Consider the following 24,132-nt stretch of genomic DNA (forward strand, 5'->3'; position numbering starts at 1 on the left):
GTATTTAGAAAAGAAAGGCTAGAAAGGTTTTAACAATGGCAGCACCCCCTTGTCTTTCTTCACAGGTATGCTTTATATGTTTTGGCTAGCTAAAATATATTTTATAAGGGCTTTTGATTTTATGTATTAGTTAACACCCATCACATAATTTTACTGGGCTTGTCTGTATATACTAATAGATTATTGCATTTATTAAAACAAATAGCATAATAACTTCAGTGTGACTTTAAGTATTTTCAAAGCAGTCACACCCAGGTGTCAGTGATGTAGTCTACATACATCAGACAAGTTATCCACCCTTTAGATCCTAGGTTGCGGTATTACTTCTTCTGCATAGTATTTGATGTAATAAGCACTCCATGGAAGTTTCACACAAGCAACATTCTATTCTTGAATAAACACCAATTATGTTATTTTGCCAGCTAGAAAATGGTTCTTTGTTCTTATTCGTACTGACCTACTGTTCCCACTTTCTTGGCAGGTCTGTTTCCCAGCTTCATAGACTTGAAGAACTTGATTTAGGAAGCAATGAAATATATAACTTGGTAAGAGTTGTTCTTGTGTTTGTATATACTACAATTGTATTTGATTAATGCTGAAAGTAAACATTAACCACTTTAAAATGATTAGAGCATTTACATAGTGACAACCTTCATCTCATGTAAAGCTACGTACACATGTGCAATATTTGTCATTTGAAAACGAATGATTAACGACTGATCAACAATTATTTACTAATATTTTGAATGATCGTATTATGCACAATTCTGTACATGCTGTAACGATATGATCGTTCAAATATAATCCACCAATAATGTACACACACTAGATCGTTTAAACGATGCAGGAAGTGACGTGTACTGGAAAAAGTATATCACACAACAATCCACGGTCGATGAACGACCGTACACACAATAGATAGAGAACGATCGTCACCCAATCAGATCCACCGGAGACGTTCGTTCGATTCCAGCAACATTCCTCATTCATCTGCGTCGTTGGCCAGTTGTTGTGCACTTTTTTTGTTAACAATTATCGGATGATCGGTCGTTAGTCGTTCGTTTCCAGCGATAATTATTGCACATGTGTACGTAGCCTAGGAGGCACTAATGTCCCTTAATCTCTTAATGTAATCTTTGGAGAATAGTATGTCATTACTTCTCCTTCTGGTGCTATCTTTATATAAAAGCTAATTTTAACAAAGGTTAGGCGCACACACCTTTTGAGTGATTTGGTTGCAGAAAATATTTGTACCAATGTACTTGAACTAGTAGTAGTTAGTCATTTTGAAGATGCTTCACAACTTGTCCAAGCAACTTAATATCCCATTATTTATATTCTTGGGCAACCATCATCTGCCTTGTCACATTCCATGTTGATTGGAATAAAGTATCCTACTTACCTATCCTGTAAATTAATACTGGCGCATTTTGCTGGCACTCATTAGACCTGAAGAATTGTCTTGGAATGCAATGCAATGAAAGGTCTTCTGCATTTACAAAAACAAGTTCAGTTGAATATGACTAACTCATTTATAGATGTACCATGACTTGGACGAATAAGTACCTCAACAGACACACTAATAATATAACAAAACCTAACTGAACTCTGCCACGTTTGGTATCAAAAAAGAGAAAAAAAAAAAAAACCTCTGCAAAGAAAAGTAAAAACTAATATGCAAATATCAGAGATATGGCTATTTAGATTCACAGATACTATATATATTTAATTTTGCAGTTATTGCTGTTCTTTAATGTTACTTGCACTTTTTTTATTTTTGTTTGAAATGTGATCATATATACTTTTTTGGATTTCAGCCAGAATCCATTGGATCTCTACATAAACTTAACGACCTCTGGCTGGATGGGAATCAAATAGCAGAATTACCTCCGGTATGCATTCACTTCTAAAAGAAACTTTCAGTTAAACAGTGTTGTATTGTAGTAATGGAAATTCCACCCTTGTTTAGAACACTGGTGTTTTGTGTAATTCTGTAGTCAACCGTGTTGATAACCAATGTAACATTCCATTCTTTGTCCTGTAAATCTAGGAAAATAAATGAATCTAAAATGCTTCACAATCAGCAATGTAATGTATAAATTGTGACCAAAATTATAAAAAGCATATGCACTTGAATGTACCTGCAAGTTTTGTTAAAAAATTATTTTTTTGACAGAAAAAGCAGCATTTGATGCTTACAACCTCCAATTAAACATACAAAGTGTCTTTTTATCTTCATACCTGCTGTGTGGAGGGTGTTCCATTTTGTGTTATTAATTTTTCTTATATATTAGGTAATGCGGTAGGAGTAAAAGCAAAACCACATAGCAATGGCAGTGAGGAAAAACCTCACCACTAAAGAACCTAAAAGATTAAATATTCTGATAGTGGTTGATTAAACTCCCTAAGAGCTACTATAAAAGAAAACTTTTGTTTTCGATAGTTTGAGCCTTGTTTGGGTAGATTGAGCCTTGAATTATTTAAACTGTAGCATTTTTAGAGACATGTTTAGAGTTTGTTTGTAGCCAAATTAAAGCTTTTGTTCATTGAAATCTGCTCATGTATTATTGTGTAACAATGTAAAGTCTTTTCCTAACAGAAAAATTGTATTATGCTCCAGCATATTGACGAGTCTGCTTCTATTTCTAAAGACTTTCTAAGGACTTCTATTATTCTATTTTACAAGATTTATGGAGCTTTGTTCACATCTCTATTTTTGTTTTGTTATGAATGAACATGCATTGGTTTCATAATGACTATAAATCGTGCGAGAGATAAAACAAGTATAAGTATTGGTTGTCTAAGACTGGTTTATTTTTGTGAAATGGGCTATGTTTTTTTTTTTTTTTCCACAAGTATAGAAAGTAAGTAAAGAAAGTAATTTATTACTCTCCTGGATCATGAATTTTAGACCCTTTCTTCGATACACAAAGAAATAAAAATACATATGTCTCTTTGGTAGCATGTTTTATCTTTCAGGTCACACCAGACTTTCTTTGTTGGCCATTTTTTTTGTTATTTCCGGAGTTTTCTCTCCCCCTCCTGCTACATTTTGAATATTTTTCCACAGTCATCAGAGGGGCAGCTTTGATACCAGAAAGTGTAGGCCTGTTCTTCTACAAAGATGGCCATCTCCACACAATCTGGAAGAAGGCTTTTTAGGTTCTTAATAGGAAAAATATTTGCAAGATGCCTACAGGCAATACTGGACTCTGTGATTTAGCCCACTAATGGCCAAAATGTGTGAGAGTAGACATCTATTGAGGGGCTGGCTTGTGCACTTTGTCCATAACAAGTGTACAGTGAGTGTGAATGCAGACATCTGGTTTGTACAGGGCCATTGCGCAATGATTTTAACATTGAGTGGTGGCATTTTGTCTGTTTACCACTGATGACTAGTTATTTGCCCTCTGCTTGCCTTTAGTCCAGCTGTCGCGCGAACTGGTGGTCCGTGGCCCTGGCCGGTGTGTCCCAGATCGGGGTCAGGAGAAGGACCCCGCTTGGGGTGAGGGTGTGGGGGGTGTACCAGCCAGAGCTGCAGACCATGTCCCCGTACGGAACGCAAGCTCAGGCATGTGGGTGGGTTGTCTCTTGACACAAACCACCCACTCTCCCATTGCAGGCTCAGACCTGCGATGGGAGAGTGGGTGGGTTCTGGCATCATGATGTCACTATGTGGGAAGTTTCTTCCCCTTTGAGTGACACCTGGCGCCTGTGCATACGCGGTCCAGTGCTGGTAAATTTAGTGGTCCGCCGGTCTGAAAAGCTTGGTGACCACTGCTTTAGCGGGTACAGCTTTCACAGTTAAGTCTTAGGAACTGTCCTCACTTTTTGTCTGATCTTGACAGCACTAGGAAATTAAGATATTCTGTATAGTTGGCTCAGTGGTTAGGTCTTTGCAGCACTAGGTCCCAGGAGTTTGTATGTTCTCCCTGTGTCTTGGTGGTATTCCTCCAGGTATGCTGGTTTCCTTTTAACATCCCAAAAAACCCTTTTTCCCTCAAAAAAAAAAAAAAAATAGTCATGTCATTAACGTGGTCCAAAGCCAATGACATTAGATTGTGAGCCGCTTTGAAGGACGGTTATTGAAATAACTATGACATTTGTAAAGCGCTGCATAGTAAATCAGTGCTATATAAATACTGGTAATATTAATAATAATATTTATTGTTGCCTAATTATATTTTTCCTTACAATGTGTGCATGCTTGTATTAATGCACGTGAGAATGGAATTTAGTCTCCTTGAATTTTTGTTTAAAAACACTGCATTTGTATCAGCATTTAGCAAACCTTCACCAACTGGGCAAGTGACATTCCTCAGCTCCACTTCCCTAAATTGTTATAACATATTTTAGTTGCATTTCTGAGATGCAGTATTTTTAGCTATACATGTTGGCTGGTTCCCGAAGAGATGACTCTTAACACAGCTGTGTACTGATTTTTGAAGATTGGTGGGATTAAGATGTACTTTTGCACTTCTTAAACAGAAGAAATGAATACCTGAACAACATCAGTGAGAGTCTAGGGAGGAAAGGGCTTTATAGCTGAAAATGATGTGTAGCTCTGTGTGACCCCCTTTTTCCACACCATGAGGACTGCTGCTTCCCTAAGCTTTGTTATACTGCTTAGAACATATTAATCAACTGTGCCTTTTACGCAGACATGATGTTTAAAGTATATTAAGGGAAAAACCATAGAGATAGTCAAATCTTTGCTAGAAAATTCATATACACGTGTTTTTAAACAAAAGATTATGCTAACATGCTTTTTTGAACGTGCGTTAAATGTACTCAGATTCTCTCTAGCTGTATGGTGAAAGTGGGGGGAAAAAAAAAAGATAAGACCTGTTTCACTGTGACCTTTTGAGATGAGCAATGGCACTAATAAAGTTTGATGATACCTATGCCCAGTTTTGGCTAAAGAAGGCCGTGGATAGGGCTAGAAAATATGGGGACATTTTTTCTTCCGATTACATTCCTAGTTCAATAAATTGATCGGACCTGAAGTAAATCTGAAGAGAAGGGACATGTTGGTGCAAGACTGGCAATGGATATGCTAATCTATACCAAGACCTTAAAACCCGTATCTGAGTCATTTGTTGAAGAGATTTCTCCTATTTCCTGTCCTGCTGACACCACATACACGGGAAATCTCTCTGAGACTCCGATAGCTGTAAAGTCCAACAGGTGTTCCAGTCTTTCTCAAGCTATGCAAAACTAACATACACTTTATGCTTGATATACTCCTCAATTTATTAGTTTTCATTAGAATATTGATACTCTTGTTTAGCTTCAGCAAAGCTACAAGTTTTTACCTTTGCATCATACTGCAACAAATATGTATGGACTTAATTCAGTTCTTTTAACACCAAACCAAATGGCCGATATTACTTTTCCCATATATATGCCTAAGTTTTGGGTGCTGAAAAAAAAAAAAGTTTGTTAAATCTTTGTTACTTTTGTCAAGTACACACTCTATTCATAAATCTATTAGATTGACTGAAATAATCCCTGATACTTTGAAAGATAAGCTGTTACAGGGCAGTGCTATATTTGTCTATTATAATAAATAGAAAAAATGTAATTGCATGTAAGCAGATTATTTGCTTTGCTGTAAATATTTTTTTCTACAGTTTCATTAGCCAAGGTCAGGACACTAAGATGTGTGGAAATATGAGAATCTTATTTAGACTTGTTTTGTCTTGTTCATTGTTTTGCAGGAAATAGGAAACCTGAAGAACTTGCTTTGTTTGGATGTGTCAGAAAACAAGCTGGAAAGACTTCCAGAGGAGATCAGTGGTGTGACTTCATTAACAGATCTGCTTGTGTCGCAGAACTTTATTGAGGTTTTACCTGATGGCATTGGTAAGACATATGTTGACGCAATTACGGTGATGGTTATCAGTTCATACAAAACTATGACTAATAAAGGACAGGCAGGGTGTACATTATAAAAAAAACACCTGCTAAAGTCTAGTTTGTTTGTGTAGTTTAAATAATAAAAAAAATATTTTTACCTGCATTCAAAACCTGGAACACAAATCTAAAAATGCACAAAATAAGCCCTTATGCCAGTCTTGCTAGTACCTGGTAGCACTCTACAGAGCAAAAATGTTTGCATACAGAATAATCTAACTCTAGTGTCTGCTTGCTTGCTTACTATAGAGGGCACATATGTAAAATCTATGGATGAGAAGTGTCCATTCACAAGTGCTATATCTAGATTTACTTTTAGACATTGGTCCCTGCCATCTACCAGCCCAGTTAGTACTCCCTATGTTAGTCACAAACAATGGGAAACATTGGGGCTGGTTTATTAAGAAATACAGAAAATGATATAGGCTGTTTAGGTAATGCAATTTTCTCTTTGTAAGAGATTTAGTGATTAAGGTGAAGCTCTGCTAACTTCAACCATGCAATCAAGCGCAAACAAAAATCTGTTTATTTTTTCCTTGCACATGATTAGACCTGAGATTTTAGCCAATTCACCAAGCTAAGTGAGTTATCCACTGGAAAAAGAAAATTCACTTTGCTAGTTGAACAACCTAAATTCTTACGGTTGGAACATTCCTATGTACTTTTTTTTTTATTGCTGTGTGTTGGTGTAGTTTTTATAATATTGAGCAGCATGGTGGCTGAGTTTAGCACTCTGGCCTTTGCAGCGATGGGTTCCATTTTCGAATCTCACTCAGATGCACTCAGATCTGCATGGAGTTTGCATGTTCTGCCCATGTTTGAGTGGGTTTCTCCGGGTACTCCGGTTTCCGCCCACATTCCAAAAAAACATGCAGTTAGGTTTATTGGCTTCCTCCAAAATTGACCTTATTATTAATGATTAATTATTATTAATGACAAATGTCTATGGTAGAGACATTTGATAGTAAGCTCCTTTGAGGGACAGTTAGTTAAATCACTAGTGGCTTTGTAGCACTGTATAATATGTCAGCACTATATAAATACTAGTTATTATTAGAAAAATATTACCATTGAATTTATGTTTAAGATGTTTCATGCATTTCCTTTTCTGCTTTTTAGATGACTTATCTCTGATAGCTCTGGGCAAATCTTTTTTTCCCCAAACAGTTTCTACAACAAGGCTCTTTGTATTTGTTTATATACAGATTACTTTGGCTGTCAGACAGGCGATTTTGCAGCAGCATTTTATAGTGGCTACAAACTCTTTCCTTTGCTTTTTTATTACTACAATAAATGAACTGCAGTCAGTGAAATGTGTGTCCAAACAATTCCAACAACTTGTACAAAACACAGACATTGTAGCCAGCTATAACCATTACCCTGTAGCTAGCCGCAAAGTGCCAAAGGAAAATAAACAGATTTCTAGCTGCTACAAAGTTGTGGTTATCACATGGCCCAAACATTTGCAGAGGCTGCGTACGTTTTGGCATTCACTAAAAGAGACATCATGTCTGATTTTGTCTATTTTATCTCTAAAGTAGGTGGCAATGTCTTGGGCAGAGAAGGATGTTGTGGGGGGAGCAGGTGTGGGGTTTAGGAGGGAGTCAATCCCATTTAAAAAGCCTTCCAGCGGTTCCTGTTTTCCATATTAAGCTTACTACCTCCCATTGGTCCCTTTTTTCTGTTTTTACATGGGATTTAGTTATGTGATTTGCCACCTCTTACAAGGGGACAGATTAATAAATATAATGTTTTCTGTAGCTGTATGCTTGGGCTTTTCTAACCTAGCATTAGTTATTTTTAATAGTTGCCAGTTTAAAGATAGTTAATGCAATATTAAAGTTTTAAAAAGGAGTTTGAGATTTTACCTATAAACAATCCATGGCCAATTTTATGCTATTACCTGCTGCTCTGTGTATAATAAAGTTTGTTGTATGGTTGCTCATATTTCCATGTTGTGGGTCAGCTTTAAATGTATGCACAGATTAGTTAATACTAATGTAATTTCTAATATGAAATAACTTTTATATGCACTCTAAGCGCTTGATGTATTTGTGTTTTCAATTAATAGGGAAACTTAAAAGGTTGTCAATACTTAAAGTGGACCAGAATCGCCTCATGCAGCTGACGGAATGCATTGGAGAATGTGAAAGCCTTACTGAACTAGTGCTGACAGAGAATCAGCTCTTGGTGAGTAGTCTGCGTCACTCCTGGTGTATGAGAACACAACTTTACACATTCCTACATGGAAAATAACCAGGGAATTATTGTCATTTAATATGGAAAAGATTGCAGTGCATTTGCTGTGCATGCACTCATTTTGGTAATGTTTATGCATCTTTTCCACAGAAGTGCTGAACAATTCAAGAGACTTCACATTTATATGCAGCCACAGAAACCGGTTAGGTTGTTAATGCAAAATTCTCATGGGATTCATTTTGTACTTAGATAAAGAAAGAAGGGCAAAAAAATCAGAGAACACCCTGGTAATTCTGTGAATAGTCATATGCTGCTATTAAACACATTAAACCACAATCAATGGAACCTTTGTGTGGTACAATGTTGTGTCCTTGGCTCTAGCAGTTACTTATTTTAGGTTTTAGATTTTCTAGTTATATTGCAGTCAGCTATTCAGTAGTATTGGTCACTTAAGAACATGCTGTTGGAATGGCAGTTTGATGTTTGTATACACACTGATATGTCAAGAGATACTGCAATCATTTAAACCAATAAAACTACATACCTATAGAATGTTAGCTAAAGTGCTCCTATGTATTATGACACACCGATATTTGTAGTGCAACTTTTGTTTTCACCAAAGCCTTTGCTATTTTTAATCTATGTGAATGTGTGGGCTGTGAACATGGCCCTGATTTTTTTTTTTTTTGGTACATGTCACATAAAGGGAGAATGGCCTGTCTCCCACCACTTCCTTTTCTTCGTTACACCAGTTGCAGTATTATTGTTTTAGTACCTTGAAGAGCCATGACTTCAGATTTGTTCTAATGTGAAAGCAAGATATTATTATAGCAAGAAGGATGGTTGGCATTATTATTATCCCTGTTTTCACCTTTATTGACTCAGTGTTTGCTGGCCACGAATAATTTCTGACTGTGAGAGAAGATATATGTATGATCTATAGAAGTAATTTGAGATGTAATGAATACTGGCAATAACACAAGATGTATAGGTCAAACTGGCACATTGTTACAAAGCAAAAATGTGTCACCTCCAAGTTGTCAGGTCAGGCTCTTATTTCAGCTGAGAAGGGGTTTTTTAATTAAAAGTGAGGATTTGTAGCTGAGATACCTTTTTCTATGGATTCATTTATATATATGATTAGTTTTATCTTTGGTTTGCATAGTGACACTTTAGTTGCAGCAAACATGTATCTTATATTTATAAACATTGAAGAATACCTCTTTATTCATCACTCTGAAGTTAGTCCTCTGGAGCCATATGTTCTACATAGGAACACCGCCTTCATCTTCTCGGAATGTTGCTACATTATATGGCTGTAATCAGTAGTGCAGGTAAGCATAATACAAGGACCTTGGAAGACCATATGCAGAATGCTTCACCTATGTAGGAAAATGTCTACTACTGTGCCTAGGACCGTGTGAAGTACAACTTAATTATCTAATAATGCAACCCATACTTACTCGTAGAAACATGAAAACACACACAAGACAATTAGCTGGTTAGAGAGATTCAAGATAATAAATGTATGTATGTATATACGTGTGTGTGTGTGTGTGTGTGTGTGTGTGTGTGTGTATATATATATTTATATTACTTAGTACCTAAGTCATTACTTTGAGGAGACAGACCCCCCCCTATGACCAGGTATTCCTTAAATTTAACATTTTTCACTTCTATATATGCTGCTGTGCTATCATATTCGCTATTTTACTATAACCTGACTGGTTACCTTGTCTGCTTGGCAAAGAGCTGCTGTTTTGATACTTGCTATCTGACTTTGCATGGCATCACATATTACTTTTAGCATGCAGATAAAATGTACACTGTCAAATACATTAGTTCCACAGCACTGCTTAAATTTGTAAAACTGTTACAGCTGCCCTTGCTGCACTTTTGCTTGAAATGAGAGAATAATTTGCAGTGACGGAAATCTGTTTTATCAACAGTGTTCAGGCTGGCAATAGTTTTTCCAAGGTCACTGAGAAATGGTGAATCTTCACTTTAGTTGTTGAAATTTGGAGCTAATCTCATTACTGATCTAGATACATTTTATTTATGTCATTGAAGTTAAGAGAATGTGTTTTTTTCCCTAATGTCTGTTTCTTTAACTGTTTTAGATCTTTTGCTTTGTAAGAACATTTATTTTATACGGTAGACTTGTAATAGAGGCTGCACCCATTACACAAGATTGGCATTATCTTTCTTACCTCTCTTTAGCTTTTTGAGTTAATTACAGTTGCAGAAAATCAGACCCTGGCTTTATAATCAATAAGCTGAACCTTTTTTTTTATTTTTACTACATTCTTTTTCTTTTATTAATAAAGAGTCTGATCATATGTAGGTATTATTTGCCTAAGAATGTCCACTACTCTAGACTGATCCATCAATATATGTAACAGACTATGTACACACATCAGATGATTATCAGTTGAGACAAATGGCCATGCTAGTCACAGGTAAGAATCTGACATGTGTACAGTGGTTGTGCAATGCTGTTCATTTATCTGCTAGGACAAATCCATGAACGACTGATTGGAAATGACCACTACACAAGTCAAGGGAGGAGAGTACAGCGGCATGTCCTCCCTCCTCCGCTCCCCATAAAACAGAAGGGGCACTGTTTATACAGTACTTCCTCTTTCATCTGTCACACTCCATCACTGGAAAGATTGTTTCCAGCAATGAAAATTGTTAGTGTGTATGCAACCTAACAAATTTAAGGGGCTAGCACAGTGCTTGCATTAAAAGGTAGAGAGGTAGGTTATACAGCACACACTTGTACCCTTTTCTGCCACCACTTATGATCACATGAGTGATGATGAAGGGGGAAGGGGCAATCAAGAAAGGGTACATTCAATTTCAGCCTTTTTTTTCTCTCTCTGTAAAACAATGGCACAGAATAGTGAGTTAAAAATACAAAAAATATCCTGGAAATCCAAATGCTGCCTGTCTTTAGTATCATTAGTAAGAGGTCCCAGATAAAATCGTAAATGTGAATGAGAGGCTTCTGTGAGTAAAGCCTCAATTGTTTTGTTGATAGAAAGTATCTGTTGAGATGTTTCCAGCAACACTATAATGAACAATTTCTGTACACACATACCCTGTTTCCCCGATGATAAGACACTGTCTTATTTTTTTTTCATTTTTACCTAAAAAGGGGGGGCTGTCTTATTTGATGGCCCTGCCTTATCATCGGGGAAACACGGTAGCTGTTCAGTTCTAAGGGGAGGGGAGAACGAGCAGAAGGCACCCTGCTGTGTTCTTCTCTATAGCAAATTGTAGCAGGGTTACTACTGAACACTTGCTATATTTTTGCCTGATGATCATAACCATTATCTACTGTGTGTATGCTGTCTGAGTAAAGACGCACGCACGCACGCACACACTAGACAACTGTCATTCAAAACAATTAATTCTTCAGATAATCACACATAGAGGACAGCAAGTGAGGTGGGACGAACAATTCAACATGATTGATGTGTTTGTAGAATTGCATAGAATAATGCATGCTTCGCATATTAGGCTACGTACACACCTGCAATAGTTCAGTTTCACAATCCTTCACAATGATAAATGACTGCGCCATTCTTCTTTACTGAGGGGGGAGAACAACAGAGTGGCACCTGACTGCGCTCTCCCCTTCACTTTCATTTTGATTGTCTGTAGTCCGTGGATCTGCCAGGTCAGTTGTTCAGACGATGACCACTGTACGCACACGAGATTCTAGTCCGATATCGGCCCTAAGCCGATTGCACATGTGTATGTAGCCTTACCTCTACCTCTTCCGTATCTACACTTTCTGAACAATCACATGGTAAATTTGTACAGTGGTCTGCCAAGCTCTGTGAACAGGAGCATTGTATGCATGGAATCGGGGGTAGTCTAGCAGTTCTATCTTTGTACATTTGCGTGTTTGCTTTTCCATCTAATATCTATACAAGGTTTAGGAGGGAAAGAGTATAGATTTTGATTTTGCACAAAAAGGTTATCTGCTATTTATGATCTGAATACATATTCATGTCCTTGCTGTACTGCACTTTAGCACATTTAGACAGTTCTGCCATGAGAAACAATAGAAAAGTGTTTTTTTTTTTTTTGTTTTTTTTTTAACTAGTTTCTAAAAGAGCATGATTGAAAATGTTTGTACCATGGATATAAATAGGATTATTGATGTGGCTTCAAGCTGTACATTTCATCTTTCTGTATTCATTTTTAAGGATTTTGTAATGCAAATGTTTCTTCTGCCCTTTACCTGGAGGTAGTACAGTAAATCACTTGTGGGTGAAACACCTATGTGCCCTGTTACAATATAATGTCAGGTGACAGGACATTTCATTGCTACTAGGTTTTATTCTTCAATAATTTTTGATTGTCCCTGGTTTATTAAAGGTCATATTTAAAAAATAATTATAAAATGTTACCCAATTAAAATAACTGTTTTTTTATCTTTCACCAGCTTTTATTTTAAAATATTTTGTCTGATGGTGAAACTTAGAAGCTACTTTTTCTACAATGCACCTATACCCTGGCCCCCCTCTACTTCTATCTGTAGGGCCATGGACCAGTATTTGTATATATTCACCCACCACTGCTCCGCTGCCTACAGCTGCACACCTCTGCCTCATTGACTTCTATTGGTCTAACAAATTAGATGTCAGCATGCTCCATAGAAGTAATTGGGGCTGTACTGATCAGGCACAGACACCACAGGACTTGCAGTGGGGAACTGAACAAAAGCTGGGCAAGCAGCCCTTTGAAACTGCAAATATCTCTCCTGGATTCATACAAATATAGGTTCCAACAGGTAGTCGATTGTTTTTTTTCATTGAATTTTGTTTTTGATCATTGCTGTCAATTTAAAGTTACAGTTGGTGACCAGTTGGTCACCTGCCTATTTGAAAGTAAATATCTGTTATATATCTCACATCACAAATATGAGGCGAATAACATTGAAAATCTTGTTTTAACAGTACCTCTCAAGATAAATATATTCAAATTAACCGTAACAGTTCTTGTGGGGATAGACCGGCAGGTCTTGTGGGGTGTTCCCAGTATGCACTCGTTAGTACTTACCTTAAGTGCTCAGGGTAACCAGCCATAGGGTTATGGGTGACCCACAATCTTTGATGTGCATTGTTAGAGGTATGGGGTTATTCCAATTCCACAAATTGCTGAATAATTTAATGTTGTCCAGGAGAGAGAGGTTTCAGAACACAAAAAACATTTCCACTCCATTGCCTCAGACAAGTCCGAGCTGGAATGTGGAGCACTGATCTGATACAATGCAATTTGATTTAGTTCACGTGAAAAGGTAGGCAAGTGTGTGTACCTGGGAAAGAGATTGCAGCAAATCCTTTAAGAAAACCCTCTGCCTCCTTAGTGCATCCTGCTGCCAACATCTCAGTAGCACCTAGTAACAGATACCACAGGGCACCTCAATGACTCAGAGCTGCTTTGGCCCAGTGTGTGTAAGGAATGTGAATACAATTATGAATATAGAGTATTGTGTATTTGTTTTCTTAGGACTGGAAGTGAGGGTAAATCTCAAAAGGCAACCCAGACAAAAACATTTTGTTATTCTTTAATAGTAGAATGAGAAAGATGAGAAATCTGTATGTATCCCTGTTCCAGATTTCAGCTTACTTTTTGCCTTACCGTGCAAGAAAATGATAATGGGATATCTGTTACTTTTTATTGTTTGGTTAGTTTCTATTGCAATATTTTTCTAAAAATCCTACATGGACAGAAATATTATTATTAATCATAATAATAATAATAAAAAACAGTATTTATAAAGCGCCGACTTATTATACAGCGCTGTACATTAAATATGTGATTTGGAGTGTGTTCAGTAGTATTGTTTTTGAACATTTGTTTATTTTCTCCTTTTATGATCATGCTTGCGTAATTTGTTCTACATTTAAAAAGATTTTTTATTGGGAATTAATTTTTTGTGTTCCCCACACTCTATAATATATTGCATGTTTGTATCAGGACACTCAAACATTAAATAAATCAAATAAAAATCTATAGAATAAAATGACACTTTTTAACAATATACAGTTTATTAAAAAAAAAAAACATTTCTGCCTTTTGTTTTATTTAGCATTTATACATATCTTCAGCACTGTGGTTTTCAAAGACATTTGCTTATATCAAAAAGTGCCACATCCAAAGAAATTCACCATATTAGGCTATTGCTTTAAACTTGGAAGCAATACAACAAAATGCATTGTTTTTCCTTCTCCCTTTTGTAAAACAGACATTTCAATTTGCTGCCAAATGAAAACCTCATTTATCATGCACAAACAATTTACATACAATATAAATAGTTGTCTTCAAATGCATAGTATTCTCTGTTACTTTTTGTTTGTTTTTGTAAATCATTTCATTCAGATTTCATTTTTTATAGTTTTCTTTAATCTGGTCTTTATAATATATATATAAGATTTTGAGCATTTTTGGAATAATTGCTGAGGTTCAACATTGCTATGGACTCTTCATTCTTCATTTGTTCCTGTTTGTTTTATCTCATGTATTATGATATAAAAAAAGAATGCAGCAAACAGTGATTTTTTTTCTGATCTGTCTTGTGCAAGTTAGCATATTCTTCAGGTCAGAACACATGATTTATGCAAACCGTTCTGTTTTTACACCTCAGGTTCTGCCAAGAAGCATTGGAAAACTGAAGAAGCTGAACAATTTGAATGTTGATAGGAATAAATTAATGTCTTTGCCAAAAGAGGTATGTAAATGGATTAGACAGCATTTTTTTTTTTTTTTTTCCAAAAATTTTTTTTTTATAGAAATCAGGTAGGTAAATATTAACAGAATATTATTCAAAAATACCAAAACAACAGAAGTACCAGGTTAAAGTGGTAAAAAAATGATTAGAGCCCAAATACCGACTATGTAACTTTTTCATATACATTGAATACAGCAAGAACAAATTTTCGTACAATCAGTCAATTAGTAGCAGAAAAAAAAACTTAGATGATATTTTTGACAAATATATGCAATATATATAATAATGTAAGGATCCCAGATACAATACCAGTCTTGGACTGCTAAATTGCCATGTATAATGAACTATAATTATTAACAGGAAAGGGAAAAAAGGTATAAGCTACCCACAGTAGAACTAAAACTGCCCCAAGCTTTGTTAGTGCTTAAACAAGTTGCAACTTGATTTATATATTTGAAAAACAAAAAACATTTGAAAAACAAGAAGACAATTTGTGATGTTTTTGTGTCTTTATGTGTATTAATTTAGAGACCCATAAAAAGTAGTATAAATATGTTCCTGTGTGTCACAGTGCCTTTGCTTTAATGTCACAGCTGAATTAATTTTTCTATCGAATTCTGGGATTTAAAAAAAAAAAAAAATCCCATTACAAGGAAAGAATGTGAAGGTGCTGTCCTCACCAAAATGTCCCATGCAGTTGGACGTTATTTTTTTTTTTTTTTAATTTTATCGAATCTCGCGAAACGTGATCCACTAAACAAAAACCCTGTGCTCGGAATTAAAGTATAGGTGCAAAAACAGTGCCTTCTTAGCCCGTCTGTCCGAAGGCAGACAGGGTCCTTTCTCTATGGGAGGGCATAAGCAGTCCCAATTGATACTACGCTGGGAGCTCTCCCTAAGAGAGACTCCCAGTAAGGGAGAGTACCTGACCATAAGGCCAAAGAACTCCCCAAGACTTCAGGGCTAGCCCAAAAGGGAATAGCACCCTCCATCAATGTGGCACACAAATAACCACACCAGTAACTGTGACAAACAGAAAAATACATAAAAAAATATGTGCTCCGTGCATAACACCGGGCAAGGATAAAAAATTGCCCATCTGCACTAGCCGCAGCTAATACAGAATGAAAGCGATGTGCTAAATCAGCATGTGACGTGCCTATGTACCAAATATCATCCGTGGGTTTACCACTCCCAGGTGATTTTAGGGTACCCCTGGTTCACCGCTCCAGGGGGACGACACTAAGGGAGATTCGGCCTGCTCTCAAGACCTGAGGGCCAGACCAAGGGTTCCCCGCGCCGACCAGCGGGTCAAACCACTATCTGGGAGCTCCTTATCAGGGCAGGCCCCATGCCTCTCCCTAGCGGACGCTAACCAGAGGATATAGAATAGGGCGGCCCCTTACAGAGCATCATCATCTAGTTGTCCTAGCAGGTGTACTAGTCCACTGTATTCTTGCCAGGAATACAGCACCGTTCCTCTCCTTCACACTGGAAGAATTAGGAACTACACTTGATTTTAGCCAAAAGGCCGAGAAGTGATGCAGTTGGACGTTATTTCTGCACTCAGTGTAGACAGGTCCTGAAAATTAAACAAGGGCAGGACGGTATCTGTGTTGTTGTTTCTGCAGGTGGACTAATATTCTATAATCACTTTAAACAAAGTCCAAATCAACCCCCTCCCAAGTCTCCTTATTACATCAGCTGTATCATGTGCCCTACTCACGGGTCCAAACTTACCTCCTCTGACCTCTGTTACTTCTCACACTGCCTGTAGTCTAGCTGGTAAAAATCAGGTGCCAGACTACCTATACACTTCCTTACACTCTCATACTGCAGGTGCATTGATCTATTCAAGTGAATCAATTTTTGATTAAGTGAGTGAAAAATTATTTACTTGCAGTTAGGATGAACTCTTTTTTGCCTAATTGGTGCATTCAAAAATTAGTTTGTGGGCCTATGATTTATACTCCCTCTGACGTTTTGTTGTAATTGTTACAGATCGGCGGTTGTTGCAGTCTTAATGTATTCTGTATGCGTGAAAACCGATTGACACGTATTCCTCCAGAACTTGCACAAGCTACTGAACTCCATGTCTTAGATGTTGCTGGAAACAGGTAACAGTATGCTTCCTAATTAGTGTACTTTTATGGGTAATTCTTTAAATCCCAGATAATCAACAGTGAATCATTGACGTCAGTCACAGACTTTGCCTATTGCATTTTTTCAGCATCTTTTATTTTTATGGCTTCTATAAGACTCATTGACCTCCATGTTGTCAAGTGTTCAAAATAAGAATTTATAAGCTTATTTGTTTTCATGTAAACATTATTTTAGCTTTACTTTTAACTCACGCAAACTATTTATTTAGCAAGAGTCAAGAAGCTGTTAAACAATAAATAAACTGATGATTCCCAGAAGAGATTTGATATATAAAATGTTTTATCCATGTTTTATAGGTTATCCCATTTACCTATGTCATTGACCTCACTGAAACTAAAGGCATTATGGTTATCAGATAACCAGTCCCAGCCTCTGCTGACTTTCCAGACAGATGTTGATCCTGAGACTGGTGAAAAGGTCTTGACATGTGTTCTTTTACCACAGATGCCTTCTGAAACTGGTGGCCAAGGTTAGTATTTCTACTGTTGCAATATCTACAGGCTATATGGCTCCCATCTCTTTACTAGGGGAGGGCTAGAGTCAATTTTGCTCTGCATAAATATAAAGAATAAGGAAAACAAAATGCAAGGAATTTTAGTTGCTTTGAAATGCTTGCTTCCCCATAGTTAGTGATTACATGCCCTCCTCCTGCCACTATTGATTTTAGGCTCTAGAGTGGATCCCAGACAAGCGGTGTCTTCTCACCACCATGTTCTACTTGTGTGTACTAAAAGTTAGTGTTATCTATCTGGATCAGGTATATATCATCCTCCAATCTTTGAAAGAGGCAACATTCATTAAGATTTCAATCTGCAGGATAACTAAGACTAGCAGCAACTAGCAGAAAATTAGCAGTCTTAAAGTTTCTATGTTTATTTTATTTACCTGCTAATAACAGGCAAACCAGGAAACAGAATAATCTATTAGAATAGAATAAGGTGAAAGTGTTCCATTAAATCTGAAGACTGGAAATGTTTATCTATGTTTCCAGTAGCTTTATTGCAGAATAATACCTACTAGTCTCTGCGTTAGGAGTATTAGGGTGTCCATAGACATATTCTATATAGATAACAGAAGAGCTCATGTCTTAGTATCTCACTTCCAGGGTATGCCGGCAAGTATTGCTGGGAATTTGCCATGGAGCAAGAAAGGACATGCCGTACTTTTACTTCTGACTCCTCTATACTTTAATATTCATTGAAACTGTTTATAAGCTCAGATGGTTTAGGCTCAGCTATCCTTTAAAATACCTTGCAGTTTCAAAGTAGGTATCCTGGAAATGTAATGATGTTGGTATACAGCTTTCGCTGTAAAATGTTTTGCACTGTGGTAGTGTTTTATTATTTAATATGTTGTGCAATGTTTCCATCTACTTTTTTTGTATCTATTTCTTTAAAATCCTACCTGTCAAAACTGTAAATCTAATATTGTTTTCAATGTAAGTGGAGTCCTTTATATGTTTTAGCGTGGCATTCATAAACCTGAATCTGATTTTTTTTTTCTTCTCTAGACCATTTACCCCGGTGCGGAGCAATTGAAAGTTTGGTAAATGATATGTCTGATGAAACCTGGAATGAACGAGCAATGAACAGAATAAGTGCCATTAGATTTTTAGATGATGAGAAGGAAGATGAAGAAGATGAAACGGTGACTATTTTTTTATTTTATATATATATATATATATATATATATATATATATATATATATATATATATATATATATATACACTATATATACCATATACTTTTTAATTTTTTTTTTTGTTTTTACATTTTATTCAGAGAGATTGTGCCAAATATAGATTTGTCCTCCATCTTCTAATTTTAACCTTCATCAGGTTATTATTATTATGATTTTTATTTTTCATTTATTTATTTTTTGCAGTCTGCATTCAAATGCCGCCATTGGAGGATTTCCTCCCTAACCTGATGATGATACATTTTGGATTTTCCCTCACTTTCTGTTTTCATGACAATGGTCATTAGAGCAAAAAAAGAGGCTGCAGAAAGCATTTAAAACTTGAAAAAGCCTAATCCCCAAAATAAAAAAAATAAAAAAGTTTTCCTTTGCATACACTTTAAGAGGTCTGGGCTTGTTTCCTAATGCTTCCACAACACTAAAACATGTAGAATGCTCAAGAGTTTGTGATATATGTTGCATTTCTTGTTAAGGAATTTGTAATGTTTTTTTTTCTTTTTATTTATTATATATTTTTATTTTTTATTGGGTATCATACAATTACATGACTTCTTTTTTTTTAACTTCCAGGCAACACTTCTTCGACGTGCTACGCCACACCCTGGGGAATTGAAGTCAATGAAAAAGACTGTGGAGAACTTACGTACCACTATGAATGCTGCTAAAGGACTGGACTCTAACAAAAATGAGGTCAATAACTCCATTGACAGATTGACCACGTCTGTGTAGAGCTCCACCTTCATCTTACCTCCTGTGTCTTCCCTGACTGTTGAAATGTCTCCTTACTTCCAGGACCATTTCTAGCCTCTTGTTTTTACCAGAACATTATTCATAATCCCTTTTTAATACGTATGTTGAGATGCTGCAGCCTGCACAGGAAGTGCCTTATTTCCACTAGATGCTCGCATCTACGACCTCTTAAATTAAATCTGTAATTTTATATTTTGCCAATTTCATTTTTAATGGCAACCAACACTACCATATCAGTTGTTTTTAATTTTCACTTTTCCATGTGCAAATATAATTTCATTTTTATAACTCTTATGTTTAAGGACTTTTTTTGGACCTAGTGGGATAGTTTTATTTGGATGTTTCTATTTTACTTTTGTGGCAGCTTAACAGATGTACATTTTTTAAACAATTAAATTGTATATTAGTTTGGAAAAATATTTTGATTGTTAAAATCAAAAGCGGTACAAATTATTCATTGTAATATATCATTTTTTTTTTAATCCATATGTATGATTATATTGTGCCACTAAGTTGTGCCTTGGAGTGGTGGTGGGTTTTGTAGACCAAATGTTTTTCACTTTTTCTACTTTTCCTCTTTTGATACTGATGACACTGAGGGCTTTATTTAATAATTAGTGCACAGCACAGTGATGGGCATCAGCCTTTTGAAATCAACTTGACCTTAACAAATTAAAGATGTGTATACACAAGTGCCAAAATATGGTGTTTAGCACACATTCTTGTAGCAGTCCCATTCACTTCCCACTGTATAGTTTAATTTATGTGGAAGCTAAGCAAAGTATTGACTTTATTCTTTACTGCGCTAAAATGAACAGTATATGCTTATAGGAGCAATGCAATTCTCATTAACTTGTTTCTTCTAAATAGTTCAATGCTACTTTATTTTTAGTACACTTAAATTAGTTGTGTTTGCACACTGTAAATGTCCAGTACATTGTTAATTCACATGCAAAAAGACTCTGCACAGCAGTTTAATCCATGCCTAGCTGGTAAGGTCACTCTACATTTTTGAGTGGACAACCATGAATTTAATTTCTACTTGGGTTCTGTGTACCTTTTACTCATTTAATTACAACACACTTATATAATCTAGTACAATTAGGTACTATTCTAGTACTCTAGGTACAATTTTATAATGTGCTCTTGCAATGTAGTTGAGTATATCTTCATGAGGTTTGACCCACTATATGTATCCCAGGAATCTCAATCCCAATAATGCTTCTGTGGGACACATTGTACAACACAGAAATATAGTGCACGTATTAATTGATCTTGTCAAAGAAAAAGTAATTGCTATCTGTAAACATATATAATGATTTTTAGCTGAATGTTCAACACTACTCTTTCTACATTTATCTAAGTTAGCATACCTCTAAAAGTGTTATGAATAGATCCCTTAATATTTTGAGTTGGCTACCAGCACACTACACCATGTAGAATGTGTTGTCACAATGCTAAAGTGTGCAGGCAACCTTTGCTTTTAAGTCTTGTCCAACAAGTGTCATGTGTTTTTGTTTAATTGGTTCAGTTTTCTTAGTAATCCCATTGTTTGCAAAGTGGGCTATATTGTAGACTTTAGACTTGTTTCCTAGTGCAGTAAATACTACGCTACCTCAAGGCGGTCTCCAAAACTTCTCTACAATAATTATCAATAGAGAATTCTGTACCTATACACATTTGAACAAATGTACATTGCTGAATAAAAACCTAAATAAAATGTGTGATAGTGGTTTAAAAAAAAAAAAATAGGAAGACTACTCGTAGATGCACCTGTTATGCATCATATTTCTATAAAAATGTTGCTGTATTTATAAGAGCCTGATGATGATTTGTGTATAATGTCTTAAGGCCAAGTCTATTACAGGTTATGTTTCAGTAATGGGTCTGCCCTATTTCTTGGACTTCCACACTGTATTCTCCTTTCTCTTGGCTGGTTATCCCCAACATGACCATAATTGTGCTGTGCTGCTCACTTTCTGAAATGTATACGCTTCTGAAATTTTGTTTTATACTTTTAACCTTGGGATGGAATAGAAAGCTCTGTAGAATAGGAAATATGTGGAGTTACTAGATAGGTTTTTCGTCATTTGATGAGATGTTAAATTACATTTGCAGAGGTCATACACACCTTCTACTGGTTCAGACCTAGAGCTCTGCATTTAGCAAAGCTCATGCTCCCCCTTTAATCAGATAATTATGGCCCTGATGATTTTTGGAAATCTCTAAAGAAATTGCTTCCACACTTGCTGCAAGACTGCATCTTTGCACATGCTTTACTACACTGATTGTGGATGTTTTGGTAAAGAGAACAAACCGTAAGACTTTGCACACCTTTTTGTTTTGATGTACCTGAAACCTGTTTGTCTAATTTAAACTGAAAGTTCGGTTAGGCTTTTAGAAAAGAATCAACTGCAGCATGTATATTAGCTATTTAAAAATAGTCTCATTTTATATTGTTCATATGATGAGATAGCTTTGTGATTTGAACCAGATGTGAGTAAAACACCTAACTCGCCAAGGTATGTATACTTGCCTTCATAAAAGCAACATTTATTTTCAGTTGAGTCCCATGAGACTTGGAAATAACAGGTAAATGGTTGAAAAGAGTGTGTTTGACTGGTGTTAGGGCTTTGTGATTTGAGCCTTGTCTGGAACTTTATGGCAGAACTTAGATGATACATATATGGGACCTGACAGTTGTTACTTCATAGTTTCATGGTTACTTTCTATTTTAACAAGTGATTAGTCGGTATTGTATGCGGAGGACTCACATTGTGAAAGGAGAACATAGGCAGGACGATCTTTCAACACCTTATCTAGGAGAATACATTTGATTCACTACCCAGGCGAACTTGTTAGACCAACTGAGATTTGGATGATCATTGCATTTGCAGAACCTGTTCCCATCCTAAGCTAATCAAAAAAGGGGATGAAATGAAAGTTTGTTTTTAAAATTGGTTATGCGTGTTAAATGTTCCAACATTCCAATTTCAATAAGCATCCCTGAGGAAGCACAGTCAGATCTGTGAAATTTGAGGGAAATAATTCAAAAACTTGAAACTTTGCGTAGTAATCTGTATAACTCTGTATTTTAAATGTGTTTTTGTACAGTAAATTACTACTTTCTATCAGAAGGTTATTTTGCATGTGTTGGTACAAATGTTTTTTTTTTAATTAAGTAATGTTGAAAATTATTTTAAAGTTTTAACATTTTTTGAATTATATTTAAGTTTATATGTGCCAGTAAAGTCAGTAGAGAATTTGGTGTGTTGGAATCTATTATATGGGATGTGGCACGTGACACACATCATCCAACCCCTTCCAAATAAATATATATATATATATATATATATATATATGGGAATATAACTAAAAAGTACCTGTAATAAAGCCATATTTTATAGTCTTGTCTTACCAACATATTATGATCATTTTGTTAGTCAAAATTGCTATCAGCTTAACTGTTTTTTCCCTCTCTATTTTGCAGGGGGTTGTAAACAGTGAAATAGGAAAGTACTTATGTCTTCTATCTATGCAGTATCTCAAAGTGATCAATTGCTCAAAATCATGTTGGTAGCTTGGCAAGAATTATGGCACATATGTGTATTTTTATTTTAAAGAAGCAGAAAATGTAGGCTTATTTTTAGACATTTTCTGCCGGTTTTATCTGATTTGGTGTATGTGGAGCTCAGTAGTGCCTATGGCACTCTTGAGATTTTCAACCTGGCAACAAAACAGGCTTGCATTCTATTTTGTGTTCCCAATTTGGCAATGGCACCAGTTCGTTGCACCTAACCCTGTAACATTCTGCACTGCAATTGAGTAAATTCTAGAGAGAGAGAGAGACAACATGAAGGCAAACTGCCTCTGCTGTGCTTTCTATTTTGTAAATGCAACATGATACTTTGTGAATCAATTGTTTATTGGCACAAACAGAAGGTTTTACATACCCTGTTCAATAGGTGTTTAGCCAAATACTAGACATAAAATGTTTGATCTACTATCCACTTTTATAATCATTTTCGCCATCATAGCTAATGTAAATATTGATTGTCGCACAAAAAGTGATTTCCTTTACCATAGTTTTGTAAAAACCAACTGACAAAAAAATGCATTTATCATCATTTAATTGCCATTATGCCCAAATTCAAAACAATAAAAATTTGAATTTGCTTAGCGGATTGATTGATTTAGTGTTTTTGTTTAACCAAGTAAACTGGTTTGCCTGAGCTTAGACTTTGTGAGCATAAAGTACATTTTTGCCTAGATCTTTTACTTTGTGTAATTAGTTTCTTAATAAGTTTTGTTTGATTTACCCCTGGGATTGCTTGTTAGGATAATAAGTGTGTGTAGTTTGCCTAGCCCTTAATTTTAATGATAAATAGAAAAATTACAAATATATATATATATACACTTACACTTTTACTCCTATATTTTCCTGGTGTAAAAAGAGTGATGGTAATGTGATGGTAAGAGACGGCCAACCAAAAAATAAAATTTTCCTATACGGGACAACTTTGTCTTAACACACACTGTTTTTTCTTTACGCACCCTACTCAGCGTCCTATGATCATTTCTATACAAGCTTAGCCAGCAATTTGCGGTCTCAAAAAATCCCCTAAAGAAGCTTTTTTGAGTGAAACGCGTTAGTAT

The 24,132-nt window shown here is 35.9% G+C and overlaps 1 protein-coding gene across 1 annotated transcript in view; it reads left to right on the top strand.

Annotated features, from left to right (window-relative positions):
• The window catches only part of LRRC1 (leucine rich repeat containing 1), an 85,100-nt gene extending 61,442 nt beyond the window's left edge, over window positions 1-23,658 (top strand). Inside the window, exons 6-14 of the mRNA XM_072408449.1 lie at window positions 482-545; window positions 1,818-1,892; window positions 5,721-5,865; window positions 7,988-8,106; window positions 14,780-14,863; window positions 16,865-16,980; window positions 17,323-17,495; window positions 18,537-18,673; window positions 19,297-23,658. Of these exons, the coding sequence (XP_072264550.1) occupies window positions 482-545; window positions 1,818-1,892; window positions 5,721-5,865; window positions 7,988-8,106; window positions 14,780-14,863; window positions 16,865-16,980; window positions 17,323-17,495; window positions 18,537-18,673; window positions 19,297-19,455 (1,072 nt within the window). The 3' untranslated portion in view covers window positions 19,456-23,658. The remainder of the gene's footprint in view (window positions 1-481; window positions 546-1,817; window positions 1,893-5,720; window positions 5,866-7,987; window positions 8,107-14,779; window positions 14,864-16,864; window positions 16,981-17,322; window positions 17,496-18,536; window positions 18,674-19,296) is intronic.
• The last annotated feature ends 474 nt before the right edge of the window (window positions 23,659-24,132 follow it).

Source organism: Pyxicephalus adspersus, chromosome 4 (assembly GCF_032062135.1).
Source record: "Pyxicephalus adspersus chromosome 4, UCB_Pads_2.0, whole genome shotgun sequence".
In the NCBI taxonomy this organism is placed as follows: Eukaryota; Metazoa; Chordata; class Amphibia; order Anura; family Pyxicephalidae; genus Pyxicephalus; species Pyxicephalus adspersus.